The sequence below is a fragment of the Rhipicephalus microplus genome, chromosome 10, assembly GCF_043290135.1.
Source record: "Rhipicephalus microplus isolate Deutch F79 chromosome 10, USDA_Rmic, whole genome shotgun sequence".
Classification (NCBI taxonomy): domain Eukaryota; kingdom Metazoa; phylum Arthropoda; class Arachnida; order Ixodida; family Ixodidae; genus Rhipicephalus; species Rhipicephalus microplus.
In genome coordinates, this window is record NC_134709.1 from 9843117 (window position 1) to 9862333 (window position 19217).

Consider the following 19217-nt stretch of genomic DNA (forward strand, 5'->3'; position numbering starts at 1 on the left):
CAATACTGCGGATATTGTGTAGGTCGAAGCAGGGGGAAGGCAAAAACAAGAAAGAAACAAAGCAAACATAAACACAGTAAATAGATTTGAAGGAATCACAAAGTGACGGAACACAACAAGGGTTTATTCCAGTCTGTTAAAGTGCGAGAAAAAAAACAAAAATAGTGAATCTGTTCGCGTAAAACGTACGCAAAGTTTCTTTCAGAATTCCCAACATAGAAAAAAAATACAAAAAAACGCCAGGCCCGCGCGGAAGGCACAGCACAGTCACAGCGAAAGCTAGAAAAGCGGTCTTTCATAGCCTTTTCTAAACACTCATTGGGTAACTGCAGCAAGCACATTTGCGTGATGCCCATTACGGCATTAATAATAAATATTTTAGGGTAGCAGGCTGGCGTTTGCTATGCTATTTTTCGTCATTCTTCTGAGAAGCGTGGTATCCGCTAAACTATTGCGAGGAATTTTGTATCAATTGTTCATGCAGTGCCTCGAGAATGAGGAATTAGGCTTGAAGTGGGTGTGCACCACAGTTGACAGCTGAACAAAAAGAAGCTTTTGTAATGAGTTGGAGGATTGGATGGCCAGCTCGTTACGCGATTCGCACTGTGCGACGACAGATTGTTCTTTCGCTGTTGTAAAACGCCTTATAAGTCATATTGAACGCGATTGCTTTCCTGCCATCAAGCATACCTAAGGCAAGTTTGCCAACAAATCCCAAGCACCAGCGTGGCTAAGTGCTAGAATTCAGGGCTGGCACCCAGTGGACCCATGCAGTTTCGAGCCCCACTGTGTCCTTGGTACTATTTTTTTTTAATTTCGCGCGATGTGATTACAGAAACCTCCATTTGGCTATGGACCCGGCACACAGCTTATCACAGACGCGGCCTTACCTGTCACCCTTATCGAATTTCTAAGGAGCACCTAGGGCTACCGTTTTGAAGCAACGAAGCGCAAATATTTAGGTGCGCTATAGAGACCAATGTTTCTGGCACAGCTAGCACAGAAAACGAGGACACAAGCGAGGAACGAGGAAAGCAGACGTGCGCTAATTTAAAGTTTCCTCTTGGAATCCATGTCTATTTGCCACTAAGCAAGGATCAGAAACTGCATTGTCACCCACGAACACCTCAGCGTTTTTAACTGCGTCCCTTGTGTTTGTGTTTTTCGTTGTAGGGGCTAATTACGATAATGTACCACTTCGGTGTTCATTATTGTGGTGAAAGTTGCATGCATATAGTTATTTGGGGACGATGAGGTTTCATATCTCTGCTGAATAATAAATATGCGTAAATTCCGGGAATAATCTTTAGCGTGAAGTAAGCGCTCCTTTCCTCTTTGCTTCTTAGTTGTGTCATCTTATATTGCGCTGTCTGCTTCAGTTGAGTTCTTACAGACTCGCTCAAAATTCTGTTCTCGCGGGCAAAGCTTGTTTGCTAGGAAGGCGACTCACGCGCTGATCAGGGTACTACATTTATGCAGACGCGCTGCACCGCCGAGGGGCGGCGTCCGATGCTCCGTCTTGTTTTCTGCGAGTGCCTGTGCATTAGTACGCCATATACTTGTGTACAAGACAACACTCACACGTCTGGAATTGTAAAGATACACGAGCTGCCTCGACAGATTCACAAAAAAAAACTGGAAGAAAAATGTATACGCATGGTAGTGAGTAATGCCGGGCCTTCCTGCGACACTCGTTATTCCAGCATAACATGGGCTGCAATCCACGACGATTCCGTGCTCGTGCTTTTGTGTATACGAGCGCGAGCGTAAACACCATGGGCGCTTTATTCGTGTCTGCCAGCCTTCCTTGTAAGCAAAGCCACCAACAACTCCCTTCATACAGAATGAAATTCTATGTCTGCGTTTTGTTTTCTTTCCTGAATGTAATGCGTGGCCGGCGCAGCGTTTCCTGACAGTAACGCGCGCCACAAAAAAACTGCGCACCTCTGTCGACACTGGTGTTGGCGTGAGCGACTCAGAAGTTCGAAAATGTAGGAGTGACCCGCCCCTGTGAGCTGTAGGTTATGGTGCTCAGCTGCATGATCGCGTGTTCGAATCTCGGCAGGGGCGACCAACATTTGGTGAGCGCGAAATGCTAGCAACCTGTGTACTTAAATTTCCGTGCGCTATACGGAACACCAGATGGTCAGAATGTCCAGACTCTTCCCCTACGGCGTCTCTAGTAATCATGCCGTGGTTTTTAGATGTTATAACCTCAGGAATTTTTACAATATCACTTTTTTATTGCTGAACAGAGTAGTATACAACATTGTTTCAAGTAGTATACAACACTTTTTACATCTTAATGTTGCTAAGTTGAGCATGAATAGATGAAATGTAGCATTAGGAGCAATTATTCGGATTCCCCGCAAGTGCACAATTTTTAATCAAGTTCAAGTGTGAAAGTGTTGTTGCTCTTGTGACCTTTAGCCAACTTTGCTATGCGGGTTCCCATATTTTAATTCTATGCTGTGCTCGTAGCATTAAACTTAGGGTGCAGGTATAACATTGGTAAACGATTCTAAAAATGAGTGCGCTTTTTGACACTCACAATTTGATGCGAAGATCTGATTGAATTGGATCCTATTACATTATATATACGAAATATTTATTCCACTCTATTCGTTCATTTGCTTTTGTTGACTGACGCGGCTATGATTCTTGGTGAAGTTGCGCTATCAACGCCACGTAATCCTACGGAGTCTGAACCATCCGTCAGATAAGTTGACGACTTGATATTTTAGCGGCCGTCATAACTAAGGCTTCACCGTAGCTAACACGCCAATGAGACTTCAAACCAAAGATGCGAATCTTTTTAATCGCATTTTCGTTCTAGTCAAAATCGGCCGCAGAATTTATCACAGGTTTATCGATGATTAGCACTCATAACGTGTAATAAATAATCCTGATTAATCTTGACAAATGTAGTCCTCCTTTTTCTCTCGGCAATCAGGGAGCGTTGCACATATAAAAGCACCACTGCCACTTCCCTAGAAACTAGGAAGGACCAATGTCAAACAACTGTCAATAATTCATTTTAAAAGACTAGTCCAGCTGTATTATTCTAAAGTTGTATAAAACTTTTCTAGTGAATAAAACTAATACCTCAACGTACATAATTTATAGTGTTCTGAGTGCATAGCTCAGTTTCTTGTGTTAGCGACAATACTTTTCGTTTAACTGCTGTGTTTTCAACGCAAGTGCACCGCACGTTTGTAAAGAAATATTCAAATTCTGAATATCACTGGCATTGTGTGCGTCACCTGATGACGCGCCCACCAATGAGAGAAGGAGGCAATGCAATGGCACGAGGGCATCGGTAAAGTAAAACTGTGTTTCGCGTAAAGGAATCGTTGATAATGCAGTACGTCCTCGAATGAAGAGGGCGGGAGCTCTGCTGCACAGTAATCATAGGACGGAGTGGTTTTCCGTGGGCTGCCATAGCATAAAAAGACTTGGTCACAAATAACAACGATGTCTTGGAAGAAGGGAGCCCTTTTAAAGATGCTCACAAGTAGAAGCGCTGAAAACCGGCCCCGCCTAGTGTTATTTCTATGCATTATGCTTTTCCTTCTAGTAGCCACTTCGAGTGAGGAAGAATGCGCGAATTAATACGCAGCAATGAAAGCACTGTCATGTTTACAAGAAAATTAATCGGCGTGCTTTTTTTTTTTCGTCACCCCCAGTGCAAGATATGAAAACGAAATAAAAAGTACTGGTGTGACCCCAAATGCGGCACTCTCGTATCATCAGTCTCCTTGATGATAAAGTTGTCGACGAACGTTTGTTGCTTTCCTGCGTCGTTTCGTGTGAAGATTGAAAGCGTAAAAATGCATACATTACCATTCCGCCGTTCGCACAACATAGCCATAAAGTTTGAAGACTACGACGTTTATATCTGTTGTTTGTGAGATACGATAGAAACCAGAAACACGTGCCAAGTACGTTACAAGTTCAAATATGCATTTTCGCTTAGTTTTATTCCGATAACGTTTGTGGAGCTATTTATTTTTATTCCAACTGTATCATTAGTAACGCAGAGCACAGCGGAGAATGAAAGATGACCACAGCGAGGAGACACGGGGAAGAATGACAGTGGCGACACATGTTCTGCAGCGGCCACCCACGGCGCTACACTAGTGCACGCCATTTTGTCGCTGTCGATGACGTAATCCCTAAGACATGCGCCGAGGGTGTCCAAAGATAGCATATATAGAAAAAAAACTCCCAAGCGTGCGAATACACGGGGTGATGCTATGAGGGGTATTTATTAATTCACACTATTATATTTATTAATCACACTATGGTGCCTTTATGGTTTAATGGTTCCTGGGAATCGCAATTCGATCACACGGGGGAGTTTACGTTTACTCACTGGCGAATGCCAACGAATTTTAACTTTACTCCCCCTCACGACCCGCTCTAGACGGGAGACTGAGAGAGAAGGCGGACGCGTGAGAGAGAGGGGTGCGCGCGCAGCTGCAGCGAGCGAGGAGAGCGGAGGAGCGAGCGAAGGGGGAGGGGGTATAAGGCGCGTTACTGACACCGATATCAGCGTCGCGTCCGTGGCTTATTCGGTAGAGCATCGCGCTGCGGTCCGCCAAGTCCTCTTTCTTTTAAATATAGAGAGAAGACTGCGGACGCCGCCGACGGCGGTGGATGGTTTGGGGTCGCTTATAAAGTGTATTCACACTTAAAAGTACACCATCTTCCGCTAAAAGGAACGATGTGTAGACGCAAAGCAGCGGGCGCTAACGCTTACTCTGGCGGTGGAGTTGACGCTGGCGCTCATCGAGGCGTTGCGCAGGAGAGAAAGCTGTGGATGCGCAAAGCACGCAGTGATGAACCGGTGCTTCCTACTGGAACATGCCAATCGGTACTAGTGGGCAATAAGAGACAGAAGACTCCGATTGGATACAGAGACTCGCAGTCCGCTTTAAGTTAACGCCTACGCGGCGAATTCAATTGTTCAGCAACGCACAGGAGCAATCCTCTACCAGCACTACCTTAAATACGGTGTGGCCAGTGAATGGTTGGGCAGCGTGAGCAGTCGGTTTTAAGTGTGAATACACTTTATAAGCGACCCCGAACCATCCACCGCCGTCGTCGGCGTCCGCAGTCTTCTCTCTATCTTTAAAAGAAAGAGGACTTGGCGGGCCGCAGTGCGACGCTCTACCGAATAAGCCATGGACGCGACGCTGATAGTCCCCCTCCCCCTTCGCTCGCTCCTCCGCTCTCCTCGCTCACTGCAGCTGCGCGCGCACCCCTCTCTCTCGCGCGCCCGCCTTCTCTCTCAGTCTCCCGTCGAGAGCGGGTCGTGCGATGGATGTCCCGGAGGCAACGCTACCATCTGGATATAAGGCGGGTTACTGAGACCGATATCAGCGTCACCAATGAATTTTAACTTTACTCCCCCTCATAGAATCACCCCGTGCATTCGCACTTAACCATGTTCACCCTCGGGGAAATGCTTGGGAGTTTTTGTAATCAAGAAACTCGCTTGCAGACGCTGACTGCGTCATCGTTCCGAGGCGAGAGAGGAGGAGCGTAAAAGATGAGATAGAGGGAGGGGACGCGCATGTGCAATGAGGGCGTAAACGTCACGGGGGTGACGGGAGGAATGCCGGAGAAAGAATGGGCCAGGAGCGAGTGTAGGTTATTGGACGCTCCCTGCGTCGTCATTGCGATGCGAGAGAGGGAAGCTGACATGCATGCGCAGTAAGGCTGGTCACGCCGCACATCTAATTGAGCTTGACCCTAAGCTGCTTCGCATTTAATAAAGCGCTGCATGAACGCAGGACTGTCAGCGGCTGATATTGCCCCCGCGGTCTTCCTGTTAGCGTGGCATTCGCACTACATTCCGTCTGCGTCGGTTAATGCGAATGGAATGAATGAAACTGTCCGCCCCAGTCACGCTACACTCACGACTTGGTATGCTACGGTATATGCATGCTTGTTATCATTTCCCTCAACTTATCGTGAAATCAGGACACCTGAACAGCTGGTATTAGAATTCGCATTTGGCGGTATCGTAACCGTCGATCGGTGACATTTTTTTTTCATCAAGCATTGTAGATAAATTTTGCAAACGTGGCGCTATCTATCTTAAATTTAGCTTTCAAAAACATTTACTACGGCCAGAATATTGCGACAGCATACCGTCATTGTTGTAAGACCTCGCTACAGATATTTCTCACATGGCACACCAGAACCGTATACGGGCCGAAATTTGAAAACAAATGTCTGCTACAGAAAAGGACAGACGAAATTTTATGGCATTCCAACAGTATTTCAAGACTAACGAGCTAATGAATGGATTTAAACGTGTAGTTTGTGGAACTTATACTCCACAGCAAGAAGACAGACGGTTTCTGCTGTTTGTGTGTGCTATCTCGTCGAGTTCTCACGTTGAAAGCCGAGTTGACCTAAATTCGAGCGATGCTTTGACGCCTTACTAGACGATCATAACAATGCTTTACTCCTCGCAAAGACCCGAGGCATTTATAAAGACCTGACGCGGGGGCGGCCATCTACGCATTTCCGCAGCAGTGAAATAGGGAAAAGAACGTGTGAGATGGCTGAATTAAATACGGCACTGCAAACGTCTTGACACACTGGCGGCGTCAAGCTTGCGTGCCGCACTTGCGTGATGAGTTCATTCCTTGTTTCAAGAGTCTTCTTTTCTAACGCGCTCTTGGAATCTCTCTTGTTGGTTGGGGAACACATATCCGACATGGCGCGACATTAAGACATGACGCGATGACGTAAAGGTTACTTTCGCATTTGTATGCAGTTCCTGCGTCCCATCGCTTTATATTCTGCCACGCTTCTATACGTGCGTATCCCGCAAAAAAAATCAGGTGCTGGACATTTTCAGTGGCTAAATACCTCTTTAGTGTACTCTTAGTGAAAAAGACACAGTGAGAAAACATCTGAGAAATTATGGCTTAGCAACCACTTGTGAGTGCGCAAGTCTACCGCAAGATACACAATCTATCTAACAATAAAAAAATGATGTACATTTCGTTCTTCTGCAAGGAGGTATGTCGAAAGCATAATTAGAAGAAATGTGACACCTATTCATTTTTGCGTACTTGGAAATGACATGAACTGCACGTTTTTTTTAAAGACAATAGCCTGTCTTATAGACCTTCGACGCAAAAACTTTGGTCTGTCTGTCTGTCTATCTGTACATTTGTCTGTTTGTCCGCCCTTAACGGTACCCTGAACGGCACCAAAGTGGCCAAACGAGAGTGCAAACGGCCGACCGCATCCGCAGCGCCCACAGATATTGCTCAAGATTCAGCTTTCATACTAGCGCGATTGTCAATTAAAAAAATTGCCCGCAGCTTCCCTCGGGGGAACACTGAGGAGGATACGGAGCATATAATTGGTTAACGGGGTGTTAAAGTGCGACTTACTTGGGTCGATGGCTAAATTGGTTAACGTGGTTGTGAAATGGGGTGTTAAATTGCGACTTACTTGGGTCGATGGCTAAATTGGTTAACGTGGTTGTAGGAGGGGGTGTTAAATGAGTGAACACGTACACACGTATGCGAAAGGGTGGCGCTGGTCGAAGGGACGTCGATCATTGTGTTTGCGGATTCGTTGGAATTCATTTCACCGCGACCTTGGACGTCGACGCGCCGTACAAACCAACCGACGAGCGGCAACTGAGCGAGCGAGCGCCGACATTGAGTATATATACAGCGCGACGGCGCATGCACTGTCAGCTGTTGAATGTTCTCGAAGCGCGACGGCGCATGCGCGTCCACTGGAGAATCAGGAGAACTGTAGAATGTTCTCGAAGGGGAGAAGCGCGCGCGGCACAGATGGTGGGTGACGGTGCATGCGCGCGTCAGCTGTCGAATGTTCGAGAAGGGGGAGAAGCGCAACGGCGCATGCGCGCGCGTCAGCTGCCGATGTTCTCGAAGCGTGACGGCGCATGCGCGCGTGTCAGCTGCTGATGTTCTCGAAGCGTGACGGCGCATGCGCGCTACATTATACAGCTAGCGAATGTTCGTGAAGAGGAGAAGCGCACGCGGTGTGTAGAGGAGGAAGGGTGCACAGATGGTGGAGGATTGAAGCGCGCGCGGTGTGTAGAGGAGAAAGGGATGCACAGATGGTGGAAGAAGGAGGAGGAAGCTTGCGGACGGCGCCGCACTACAAGCCTCGAGTATTAGATGCTCCGCATCTAAAAGCAATGTTTGCGAATATCTGGGGCACCATAAAAACACGTCAATATTCTGTATGTGTGTCTCTTACTAGAAAAGGCATACATTAGTAATACTAAGGACCGTAGCGTTTATCATGTTGCGCTGACCATGCAACGCTTGCATGAAAAGGAAAGCATTTCCAACGCTTTGCTAAGACGACACGGTGGTGGCACCTACCAGTGAGCTTGCGTTCTATACCTTATCACCTCCCAGACGGGTGCGCAGGGCGCGCGCGCTTCTTTTTCCAAGATAATTGCCAGATAGCACTCATGTCTGACGTGTGACGTGACTTGATGCGCTCGTTCGCCTCCGCTGCATGCTCGAGGCACTCTAGCACAACGCCTCCAGAATACCATTCACCGATTTCCTTGCGCAGAACATCAAATAAACGTTTTGTTCACTCTCTCCAGATGCAAGACTATATCGTTTTTTCGACGGCATTTGCAGTGTAACATGCAGATACGAGGCTATTTTTTGTTTTATTTTTCAATTGCGATACGTCTGGGTTGATATCTTAGAATAAATTTGCCATTGAGTGCACCTCAAACCAGAGGTGTGTGATCAGCTTCGAACGGTGTTTGGATGCGAAGGGCGACATTAAACAGTTTAACACGTGCAGATACAAAAAAACAAACATCGAGCACCGTGCGAAACACGGTTGTGACCAAAGGTGAGCAGCCCATTGAATGGCATATTGGGATTCTCTCGCACATGGTAGGAACGTTAGCCCAGTTTCGTGCACAAGCGATGCAGTGCAGGTCGTATGTATCACAATTATATTGCAGTCCACGAGCTTTATTCACTTACAATCGACTCAAACCACTTACAGCGAAATGTCGTTGCGTATACTTTTATATACGCGCCGCCGACTGCCTATCCTCACAAGCGTGATGATGGAGCAGTCGCAGAACACCATATCTCGCCGCAAATAGTTTTCTGTGTGGTGTAGAAAAAGTATTATCTTCATGAAGTGACATGTGACGATGGTGATAACGACGATGCCTCAACCATGGCGTAATCCACTCAGGGCAATGTGCCAAGAATCGGTCGTAAGAATTTTCGAACCTGTCATGCATTGAATAATCCTAACAAAAAGTAGAACATACTCAGAAACAGAAAAAGTGCAAAAGTTTTTCGCCCTCAGGCCAGAAAGTATAGTTCATATCTTGAGTATAAATTACAGCTTCATTGAAAAAAAATCTGAATTTGTTTTGAATGTGCTCATTAATGCCACAATATTACATATACATGAATAATTTAAAATTGCACTTGTTTTTTTTTCATCAAGGTAAATGCCAACGGCATCAAAGGCGTTCCTCAGGCTGAAGGCCAGATCCGAAGCACCCAAGGTAAGTATATTGTCAGTTGTAAAGGTCAGTCCTAGGTTAGCGAATGGGATAACAAGGAGTCGTTTTCCTAGGGACAGACAACTGACTTTTTTACCCAGTTTTTTCCGGCCTGACAGAAAGCTTACTCTTCGTAGTGTTCGTAGCTGCATCAGTTATTCCCAAAAGCATGTGATCATTTCACAAGCAGAATTCTTCTATCTCAAACGCTCTGAACACGGATGAGCCCTTCCATACAGCAGTGCTGAGAATCGATAGCGATGCCGGCAGACTTTCTGGTGACTTGTGCGGGACGTCGTTCTTCTGCTTTCACACCAGTTTCTGCAACTACTCTTAACTACGTTTACTTAGAACTTTTTCCGAAAATAGGCCCTACAATGAGCCGATGTGGCTTTATATGCAGCTTTTTTGAATTTGTACCGCGTTGCGTGCGCCTGCGCCCAACGTTGTTGCGCCTGTGTCGTGGTTGGATTGTCCCGTCGTCGTTACTCTCTCGACACACGAGCCAGGCCGACTCACCGAAAATGTCACGGCGCATATAAGCAGCCGTGCCAACTATAGCACTGCACGTCGTTGTCTGAGACGAATTGTAGGTATAGAAAAACCACGTCCCTCCAAAATCTTAGTGACGCGTAAACTGCATGCACGATTTCGTGAGCATGCATAAAAGTTGCTCAAGACGCGCTGACGAGCATGGGATCATTACGTCATGCGAAGGCAGTGACACTTTAATGCGTGCCACTAACGCGCGCTTATAGGTACATTTTTATAGAGTAATATCTTTCACTATAAAGAAGTAAACAATATTCCAATACGAACAAGAAAATTTTTGACCACGCACACTAGTTTACGGTAACATGACAAGGCACATAGGATAGTTGAATTTTTTGCCACTAAGTGGCGCCACATGCGGTTTTTGCGATTTTAAATGCAGAAATAAAATTATAACTCGACTTTGCGCGAGAAAAACAGGGTTGGTTTGAGTCACTATGAGGGACAATCTTTTCATCTGTGCAGTTATCTCGTTTCATGTTCTTGCCCTTGTCGGTCGCTTTAACAATCTGTGAAGGCAACATGTCAAAAAATAATGTGATATCTTCGATATATTCTTCATTTAGGTCCTTTTTCTGATCGACTTTGCCAGCACAATAGCTCTGAAGGCGAGCTTGTGGAAGCTCTACTTTTTTTTTATGGTAGAGGTTTCAAAACTGATGAGGGGACGGTAGACAATTTTTTTTCATATCATTTAACTGGAATTACAGAGAGAGAACTTAATTTTTTTTAAGTGTGCTCTCACAGCTCCAATTCTCAACAATCTGCGAGGAATTGCGAATAATGCGTACGGTGTAGCGTTTGAATTTTTCAGCAACTGCTCGCGTTTAATTTAGTGGTTTTTTTTAAAACCCCGCTGCCTTCGCTTCGAACGTTGTTTTTGGTTCAGCACTCGTATGCTTATTAGCCATTCTCCAGAGCACACCCCATCGTCCTCGCCATCGGGCGTTGTTGTGTTCGTAGCTCTTGAAAAATTGACGGCACCGAATGGGTTCGAACTGAAAAAAAAAAAGAACCTAGCCAGCTAAATATAGGGCATGCTCTTATCTCACTAACAGGCGGCTGGCTGGGAGGCGTCATCGCTGTCGAGTCGCAGAGCTTGTCGTTAAAAAAGGACCATTTTCACGAATGAACGGCGTCGGATTCATGCATTTATTACTTCTGATGTATGTATGTATATATTGATATATTTGTTCTCTTTAGAATTCTAGACGTATAAAGGCACTCGAGATTTCAGCCGACAGACAACAAGAGAACATGCAAAAAAATGAAGGAAAACAGTGTGATCACGACTGCATGTATTTGAGTTTCATATCCATGCAGTATCGTAGCATAAAATCGCTTTTTATTTCTTTCGTGGCAGTTGAAGCAGACTCGGGTGATATAAGGAAACAGCAAGTTGGAGGAGCCTGTTATTTTTTTTATTGTTGGAAGAGTAGTAAAAGAAAGCACAAAACGGTGAAGTGGGCGAAGAAATGAACAACGCACAGCCGCTGTTCTTGACTTTCAACGACAAGTTATGGGAGCGCGGTTGATTCTTTTTCTTTGTTTACTTGCCTGTTTGTGCTGAAGCTTGCGCTTTTACTGTGTAGCTGTTCATGGAAAATGGTAACAAGAAAAATCGCTTTCAGTGTTCACACATTCGCCTGTCGGTTCGCGTTCGCGTGCGACTTCACCATGCGGCCGATTGGCGACCTTCGCTTTGCCCTTTGTGGAAGTCGGCATGCAGCCATGCATCGTCAGTCCTGACCCCGATGTAGAAGCGGAAAGATGTGCACCCCGGGCCTTTTAGCGCCGCAAATAATCGTTCGTGATGTCATAAACATGCAACGCACTGTTGCGCACGAGACGATTGCGCCTCTGAGAGACTTGTATGGTGCATGAATGTTGCGGTTTTGGGAAGAACGAATTATCGCGTCGACTGATTCCCAGCACTGAATCATTTCGCGTGTGTGCACCATTTATTCGGAGGCTTTTTTGTCTCTGTGTGTGTGTGTGATGAGCATGAGCTTTGTTTATTGCTACTAGACGATATTTTATAGAGTTCAATAGCTGTGGCATTAACTTTCATTTATTCTAAGGAGCGCTTTTTGGCACTGATTCTTCTCAATGAAATCCGTATCTGTCGGAGCCTCTTCCGTAATGCCCATATAAGGCATCGTGAATGACTGACTGGATATTTATCAGTTGGCTAAAAGTCTGCCTTTTATCATAAAATTTCTATTCTCTCTCTCTCTCTTTCTCTTTCTGTATGTCTGTTTATAAATTATAACTCAATATCATTGTCGTTTCCATTTTTGTCACTATTTTTTTGCATTCAAGAAAATCACGATTTGATGTTATTCTAATGTGTTTCCCCGCCTTGAGCTTTCGTATGCTCCACGCTTCATTACAACTTCTGATATCTTTTATTATTTACGTCATTGCATATACACAATATACAGTACTCTGCAGACTCACCGGCTTGGTGGGTAACTTCGAGGACGGTAAAAAAAACACACACATATGAAGAGTGGTGCTTCGTACTGGACAACTTGAACGCATTAAAGAACTTTTGCATCGGAACATAGCGTAAACAGAAAAGCTGTTGCTACGTGCGTTTATTGCTTTATCTTGATGTATTCAGGTTTAAGCCACAGACATTGTTAGGAACGTCTGGCGCCTATTGCACCGCGATATGTGGGAAGCTTCCTAATTGCTTGACATCATTCTCTAAAAAATTACGCATGCAGGATGCGCACACTGATATGTTTATCAGGGAAACCTCGTTGACTGCTCGATGAGGCTCGATGGCTGCTTTATGAAAGGCGAGGCGCTCCGCTCATGATGGTATTACCGACAGCCCTTAGCCGCTATCAGCGTACAGTGTGCATAAGCGCGCGCAGTGTTTCCCTTCATGGGTGGGGGCTTGAACTTCATCCCTTTCCGAAATGTTTAAGGGAACCTGCCCCCGCCCCCCCCGCCCCCCCTAAGCGCACGCCTACTTAGGACAGCGTGTAGTGCTTGGGCCTTCACTTTTATTTTTCCATGCGCAATTTCGGCCAAATAACGAGTCTTGAATACGCACACTACTTTTTCATCAACGTCATGACCAACTGACAGTGTTACGACAACAGGAGATGTAAATAGGAAGACCCTGTCAACATTCTTGAAGTATTTTGAGCATTGTACAATATTTTGGCTTGTCGTCACACTAGAAGGGAGCGTGCTCAATACAAATACTGTACTATGAATCCTATAATAGTCAAACTTTATCGCTTTGAAAAAAAAACTGACAATTTAAAATCGTGTTTCAGCCCACGCGTCGACTTTATTAACTCAAAAATAATGAAAATTGCTAAAGCTTACTGTTCTATGCTGCTTTCTCAAATTTTTCAGCACACTCTAGACTCTGGTATTTTGCTTGCCGACTGCAAGATCGGAAAGGTGATTCCAATTCACAAATCAAGTAACAATAATTCACCTCTCAATAAGCCATCCATGTAATTAACTAGCATCTTATGTATGTTATCAGAGCACGTACTATATTCGAACATTGCTACTTCCAAGCAACTAATACATTTCTTACCAACACATAGCCTGGCTTCCGTAAAAGCTTCACGTACGAAACTCAATTAACTTCATTCACCCATAAGCTTCATGGCATTCGTGATCGACATTACACTATTCACTGCATCTTCCTCGATTTTGCGAAGGCTTTTGAAAAATTATGCCACAAACTACTACTTTTTAAGTAAAGCTAACTAAACCTTGGTTCTCTCCTTTTTTTAGCTTGAATGCTTTCCTTGTAAATGCTCCCAATTAATAACTACTTACAATCTACTTCATCGCAAAACACCGCCCACTCTGGTGTGCCTCAAACATCCGTATGAGGCCCTCTTTTATTTTTAACTTATATTAATGACTTATCTAGTCGCGTAGCTTCTAACATACACCTATTTGCATGTGACTCTGTAATTTCCCGCAAAATAATGAAGTCATTGACTTTCGTTTTCCACAAAAACTGACCTCACTTTCACCTAAGAATGGTGTAACTCGTGAGTAATGGAGCTTGATTCATAAGTGGAAAGTTTTACTCGTTTCTCGAATATTATGTTTTCCGGCTACATATTACCTAAACAGCACTTAAGAAGAACAAGTCATGTCATACCACTACCTTGGCCTTCATATAACTTCTTCCTTAACCTGGTCGCTCCATATTAGTTGCATAATTAACAGCGCTAACAACATTTTAGGCTACCTGCGCCTTAATTTTCCACTCCTTCTATATTTCAAACTAACATTATGCAGATTGCTGGTTCGTAGCAAACTAGAGCACGCATCCGCCATTTGGGACCCAAGTTTGGCTAACCTAATTATAGCACTTGAGCTCATACAAAAACACGCAGCCCGTTTAAGTTTAACAAGCTACAATCACACAGCAAGTGTTACAACCATGCAAGACACTCACACTTTACCACCTCTTGCATCCCGACGCCAAGTTTTGCGCTCATGTTTGTTTCATAAGATTTCATAAAAATACCAGCGACAACTCTTCGCCAGGGCCAAGAGGGCAGTCGAAGCCAGGGGGTTCCTGTGCTAGGGGAACCCTCCCACATTAGGGTGATATCGGGATTTGCTCGGAACACTGTTTCTAAATAAACGTTTATTTTTCTCTCTCTCTCCTAATATACATGACAAAATCATATCTCCTCCATCTTTCATTTCACCCGGGCCAGATCATTGCCATAAAGTAGGCGTACCTTCATTTGAGACGAAATATTGTTCGCAGTCCTTCACTGCCCGCACATAAATAGACTGGAACCACCTTCCCGGATCGACAACCGGCATCGAGGACAACGCTTTCTCCGAAATAAGTAAGCTAATATTTTATATCGATGTTAGAACAAATGTTTTCGTTGTTTTATACTACCCTGTTACCTTTGTTCAAAAGTAGTTACAGTTTTATGTATAACTGTATTTCTCAGGAAAATAACACTTGTTTTTCGAATTTCCTTTTTCACTGTATTTATTTTTATCTGACCGCCCCCCTCTGCAATGCCCTTAAATCTTCAAAGCATCAAAAAATAAAATAAAAAAATGTTGTAGCATTACGCTAGCAAGCGATCACAAGAAAACAAATTCAAAAATGTGTTGTACGTGCCATTGCTATCATCTTCGCCATAAATTGTATAAGAAAAACAGTGATCCAACTAGCTCAACTTTCAGTACTACTGAAAAGCAACGATCTCAGCAAAAACTCACAAGGGCTCCTCAACCCTTTTGTGGTTGCGTGAGAGAGACCATAGAGATGTTTCCAAGCATGTCATGCCAGCGTTACCTTTTTTTCTTCTTATTTAATTCTGAAATTTTCACGTCGACGTAGATTGCAGTGAATGTGCAGTCAGCGAGCATTTGTGGGATCATTTGTTTCGGGGATGAATCATTCATATCGCACCACACCGTGTCTGATGATGGCAGTTGTTCTCGTATCTTCTTTTTATCCGAACGCTTGGTACAGATTCTCGAGGTGAGAAGTCAATGTGGTGATTTATCGCTTCAAATGGCTACTCTACTCAACTGTCCCTAGTAAGTTAGCTTCGGAGCTTGTATTTTTTAATTACCTCTTTCACTTATTGGTTTCGTTTCAAAGCTTAGCTTAGACTCGGGGTGAATGTAAGCGTGCGCGATCTCTGACGTGCCCGGATAAGCACTGTAGCTATGAATTATCCCAACAAAGTCACCTACATTTGAGAAAGGTTGAATGGCGTGTTATAAGTTCATATGAAAAAACTAAAACTGAAAAAAGACGAAATACACACTGTGATCGCGTTATGTAAAGCTTGCCTGCAATCTAGTACATCAGGGAGAGCTAGAAAGCTTTTTTGTCTTCAGGCAGGGAATTCTGCGGGTAGGTATTAAGCGGTGCCCTAGTATGCGTAAAAAGACGGAAAGGGTATAAAAAGGTCCGAGGAGGAGGGCACGGAAAGAAAATACGTGGCTTTGTCATTCATAAGTGTTATAAAAGTGGTGGTTGTTCTGCGCTGGCTCGACCTTATCAATTGGGCTAATATCTTCAAGGAACAGAAAAATGAACTTAAAATTTTCATATTTCCCTAAAGTAGAAGAAATGCTAGCACTTACAAGCCTGAATTCTTGCCACTCTAGAAAACCTGATTTCATCTCGTTGATTCTGACATGGCAACAAAGTGCGTTTTTCTGCTTCGAAAGAACCCTAGGTAACACAATCGGGTGAGTGTTGTCTCAACGTGACGGGTATTGAGTGACGAATATAAAATATAAGCCCATAAGTGGTCTTAGCATTTCGTCATCGTTGAAATGCTGTTGCCTTGACCGCGAATAAAACCAGCCATACAGCTGCAGAAACGTGACACCTTCCGTGCGAAGCTACCAGAGCGAGTGACAGACAAGCACATTCTGTCACAGAAGGCCATGTGAAGCAGGTATTACTTTGGCCAGCTTATTCGAACATTCCTTCTTCTGGTTCTCTGAATTCAAATACACTACCATTATCGCTTTCTAGCTAATCCCCTCTCAATGTAAGCCCACTATTCAAGATTCGCAGCTGTTACCTTGCTTTTCACTGAGGAACACTGATGCAGAATGGCATGGTAGCCAGTCGGTGTTATAGTACTGGCTAATATTATTATCCCTCCACGTTTCTCTTCTGCCTCTTTCTATTGACATGTATCCGAAAACGCCCTCATAAAATTACTGTGATATGCGAAACATAAAGGTATCCAATAACCACACGTACAAGTGCCAAGCAAAACACCAGCATTGATAGTGCCATGGTCTACTGTCGGAGGCAACAACGCACAGTGTGATTGTCACTGGATGTTGTGACCCACGTCAGCCTGACGCCAAGCCGGTATCAGGCGAGGGCACGGAGCAGTCCTACCATTGTGCGTGTATGGTCAATACACATGGAGGAGTTGTTGTCGACAATCTTGACGTAGGCAAGACGCTCCACACGACTCCAGTTGGCTCTTACCGATAGGGACTTCGACACAGTACTAATCTTAGTAGGAACCTGCCTTGCCGATTGGATCGCAGACATCGCTGTTTCGCCTGCGCCCAATTAGGCGCAGGCGAAACAAGTTTCTTGTACAGCAGTGTGCACTCACTACTCAAAAATATGGTACAAGAGCGTTTTTTGTTTCTTTTCGTCTCATAGAACAGTGGTTCTTTGAATATAACAGCATAATTTAACTTGAGCATGCCCTCGTGAGTTGTCTAAAATATGTGCTAACAATCGGTAGTGGAAGCCGGAGGTTTATTAGTGAGGGAATACGGAGTGAAAGGCAGCAGAGAATAAGGAGTAATGTGGTTATACGGGACGTCCTTGTGGAAGGCTTTGGAAATTTTGACCACCTGGGATTCTTTAAAACACGCGGGGCTCAAGCATGGTGCCTCGATCGAAAAGCGGCCATCGTGGCCAAGAGAAGATCCTGCGACCTTAGGGTGAGCCACTCGACGTACATGTGTATGTGTTGGAGGGGTGTGGAGAGACTAACCATTTTCAGCGCAGTCAAAAGCACGGGTTGTGAAGAGAAATAAGTTATATTTTGTTGGAAGGCTTTCGTAAGTGGTACATTGGTGAATAAGTAGCTTTTGAAAGGGCCCTGCAACATTCTCACAAGTATACCATGAAACGTCTTTCTCATCGCAGCTGATTGCCTCACTAATCAACTACCGCAAAGTGCGTGCAGGTAGAGAGGACTTACAGCTATTTCACACTTAAAGCGCTCTCCCTTTTTGGCCTACCGATAGCGGTGGAAGCGGCGTTGAAAGGCTGGGTGGGTTATAACTAGAGCTCAGTGCATTCGAAGTTTGTTTTCCTTTAAGTTCAGGGGGTTCTTATTTTAGTTTATTTCTCAGGAGAAAATAAGAGGTTTGTCGGAGTTGATCCCCTCGCAAATCCTCAATTCTCTCTCTGAAATTCGCTTTTTGAGTGGTCGCAATGGAGTTCTTATTGAACTTACTTTCAACAAAACTATGTGGCATTGTTGCTGATAATCTTGTTTCTCCACCATTTTTATTTTCACTTTTTAATTTACTGTTTATTTTCCGGTTTATTAGGGCTGTTGATGGGTACTGCTGTACTTTAGGAGAGCAGGAGCTAGCTAGCAGAGCTGCTTCTCAAACTTTTCTCACAGCCTTTCTCATCTTTATGATGGGAGAGGGAGAGAAATGTGTTCAACAACTTCAGGCACTTTGTACTCTATTACGGGAGAGTAGAGAGCCGTCCCAAATTCTGGCATCAATGATTTTAAAAGACATATGTTCAGTATAAGTTGTGAACGTTTTACAGCACTGTATGTACTCTACTAAGACAGAGCTGTGAACTGTCCCGGCCACATGACATCAGGTTGTGAACGATGAGTGTTTAGGAAATGTGGCTAACTTGGTACTCCACCACGGGAGAGCAGAAAGCCATCCCGTGGGCTTCCCACTTGATGAGGCCGAGTGTGTTTATAAAAAAGTTGCTAACGATTTAGAGTACATATTACTCTACCATGGGAGAGCATAAAGCCGTCCTGGTGCGTCACAATGAAAGTGAACGTGGTGTGCCAGATTAGGACGCATTTAGAAATATATCGTCACAGACGTCAACGAAATTTCAACAGAACATTTTTTATTAGGCATACAATAACGATTATGACAAAACAGACTTCATTTTCATGAACATGGCTATGAGATGACGTGAAAAGAACGTGTACATCACAATGTGTATAGAAAAAAGTGTTTAACGATTTCGAGTACTTCATACTCAAATATGGGAGAGCAGTGAGCCGTCCCTGCTAAAACCAAGGTGGCGAGTAAAGCACCACCACTAGTGCTCACGTCCAGGCCGGGCCACTGAGATAAACAGCACAGACTGCGCCCAATGTTGTGTTTATAAAAAAAATTGCCCGCAGCTTCCCTCGGGGGAACACTGAGGAGGATGCGGAGCATATAATTGGTTAACGGGGTGTTAAAGTGCGACTTACTTGGGTCGATGGCTGAATTGGTTAACGTGGTTGTGAAATGGGGTGTTAAATTGCGACTTACTTGGGTCGATGGCTAAATTGGTTAACGTGGTTGTAGGAGGGGGTGTTAA

General features: G+C 44.5%; 1 protein-coding gene across 2 annotated transcripts in view; it reads left to right on the forward strand.

Moving 5' to 3' along the window:
- The window catches only part of LOC119181180 (uncharacterized), a 767515-nt gene that overhangs the window by 228696 nt on the left and 519602 nt on the right, over positions 1–19217 (forward strand). For both annotated transcript variants that reach the window (XM_075875011.1, XM_075875010.1), the window contains exon 2: positions 9505–9565. In XM_075875011.1, coding sequence (XP_075731126.1) covers positions 9509–9565 — 57 coding nt within the window. In that variant the 5' untranslated portion in view covers positions 9505–9508. The remainder of the gene's footprint in view (positions 1–9504; positions 9566–19217) is intronic.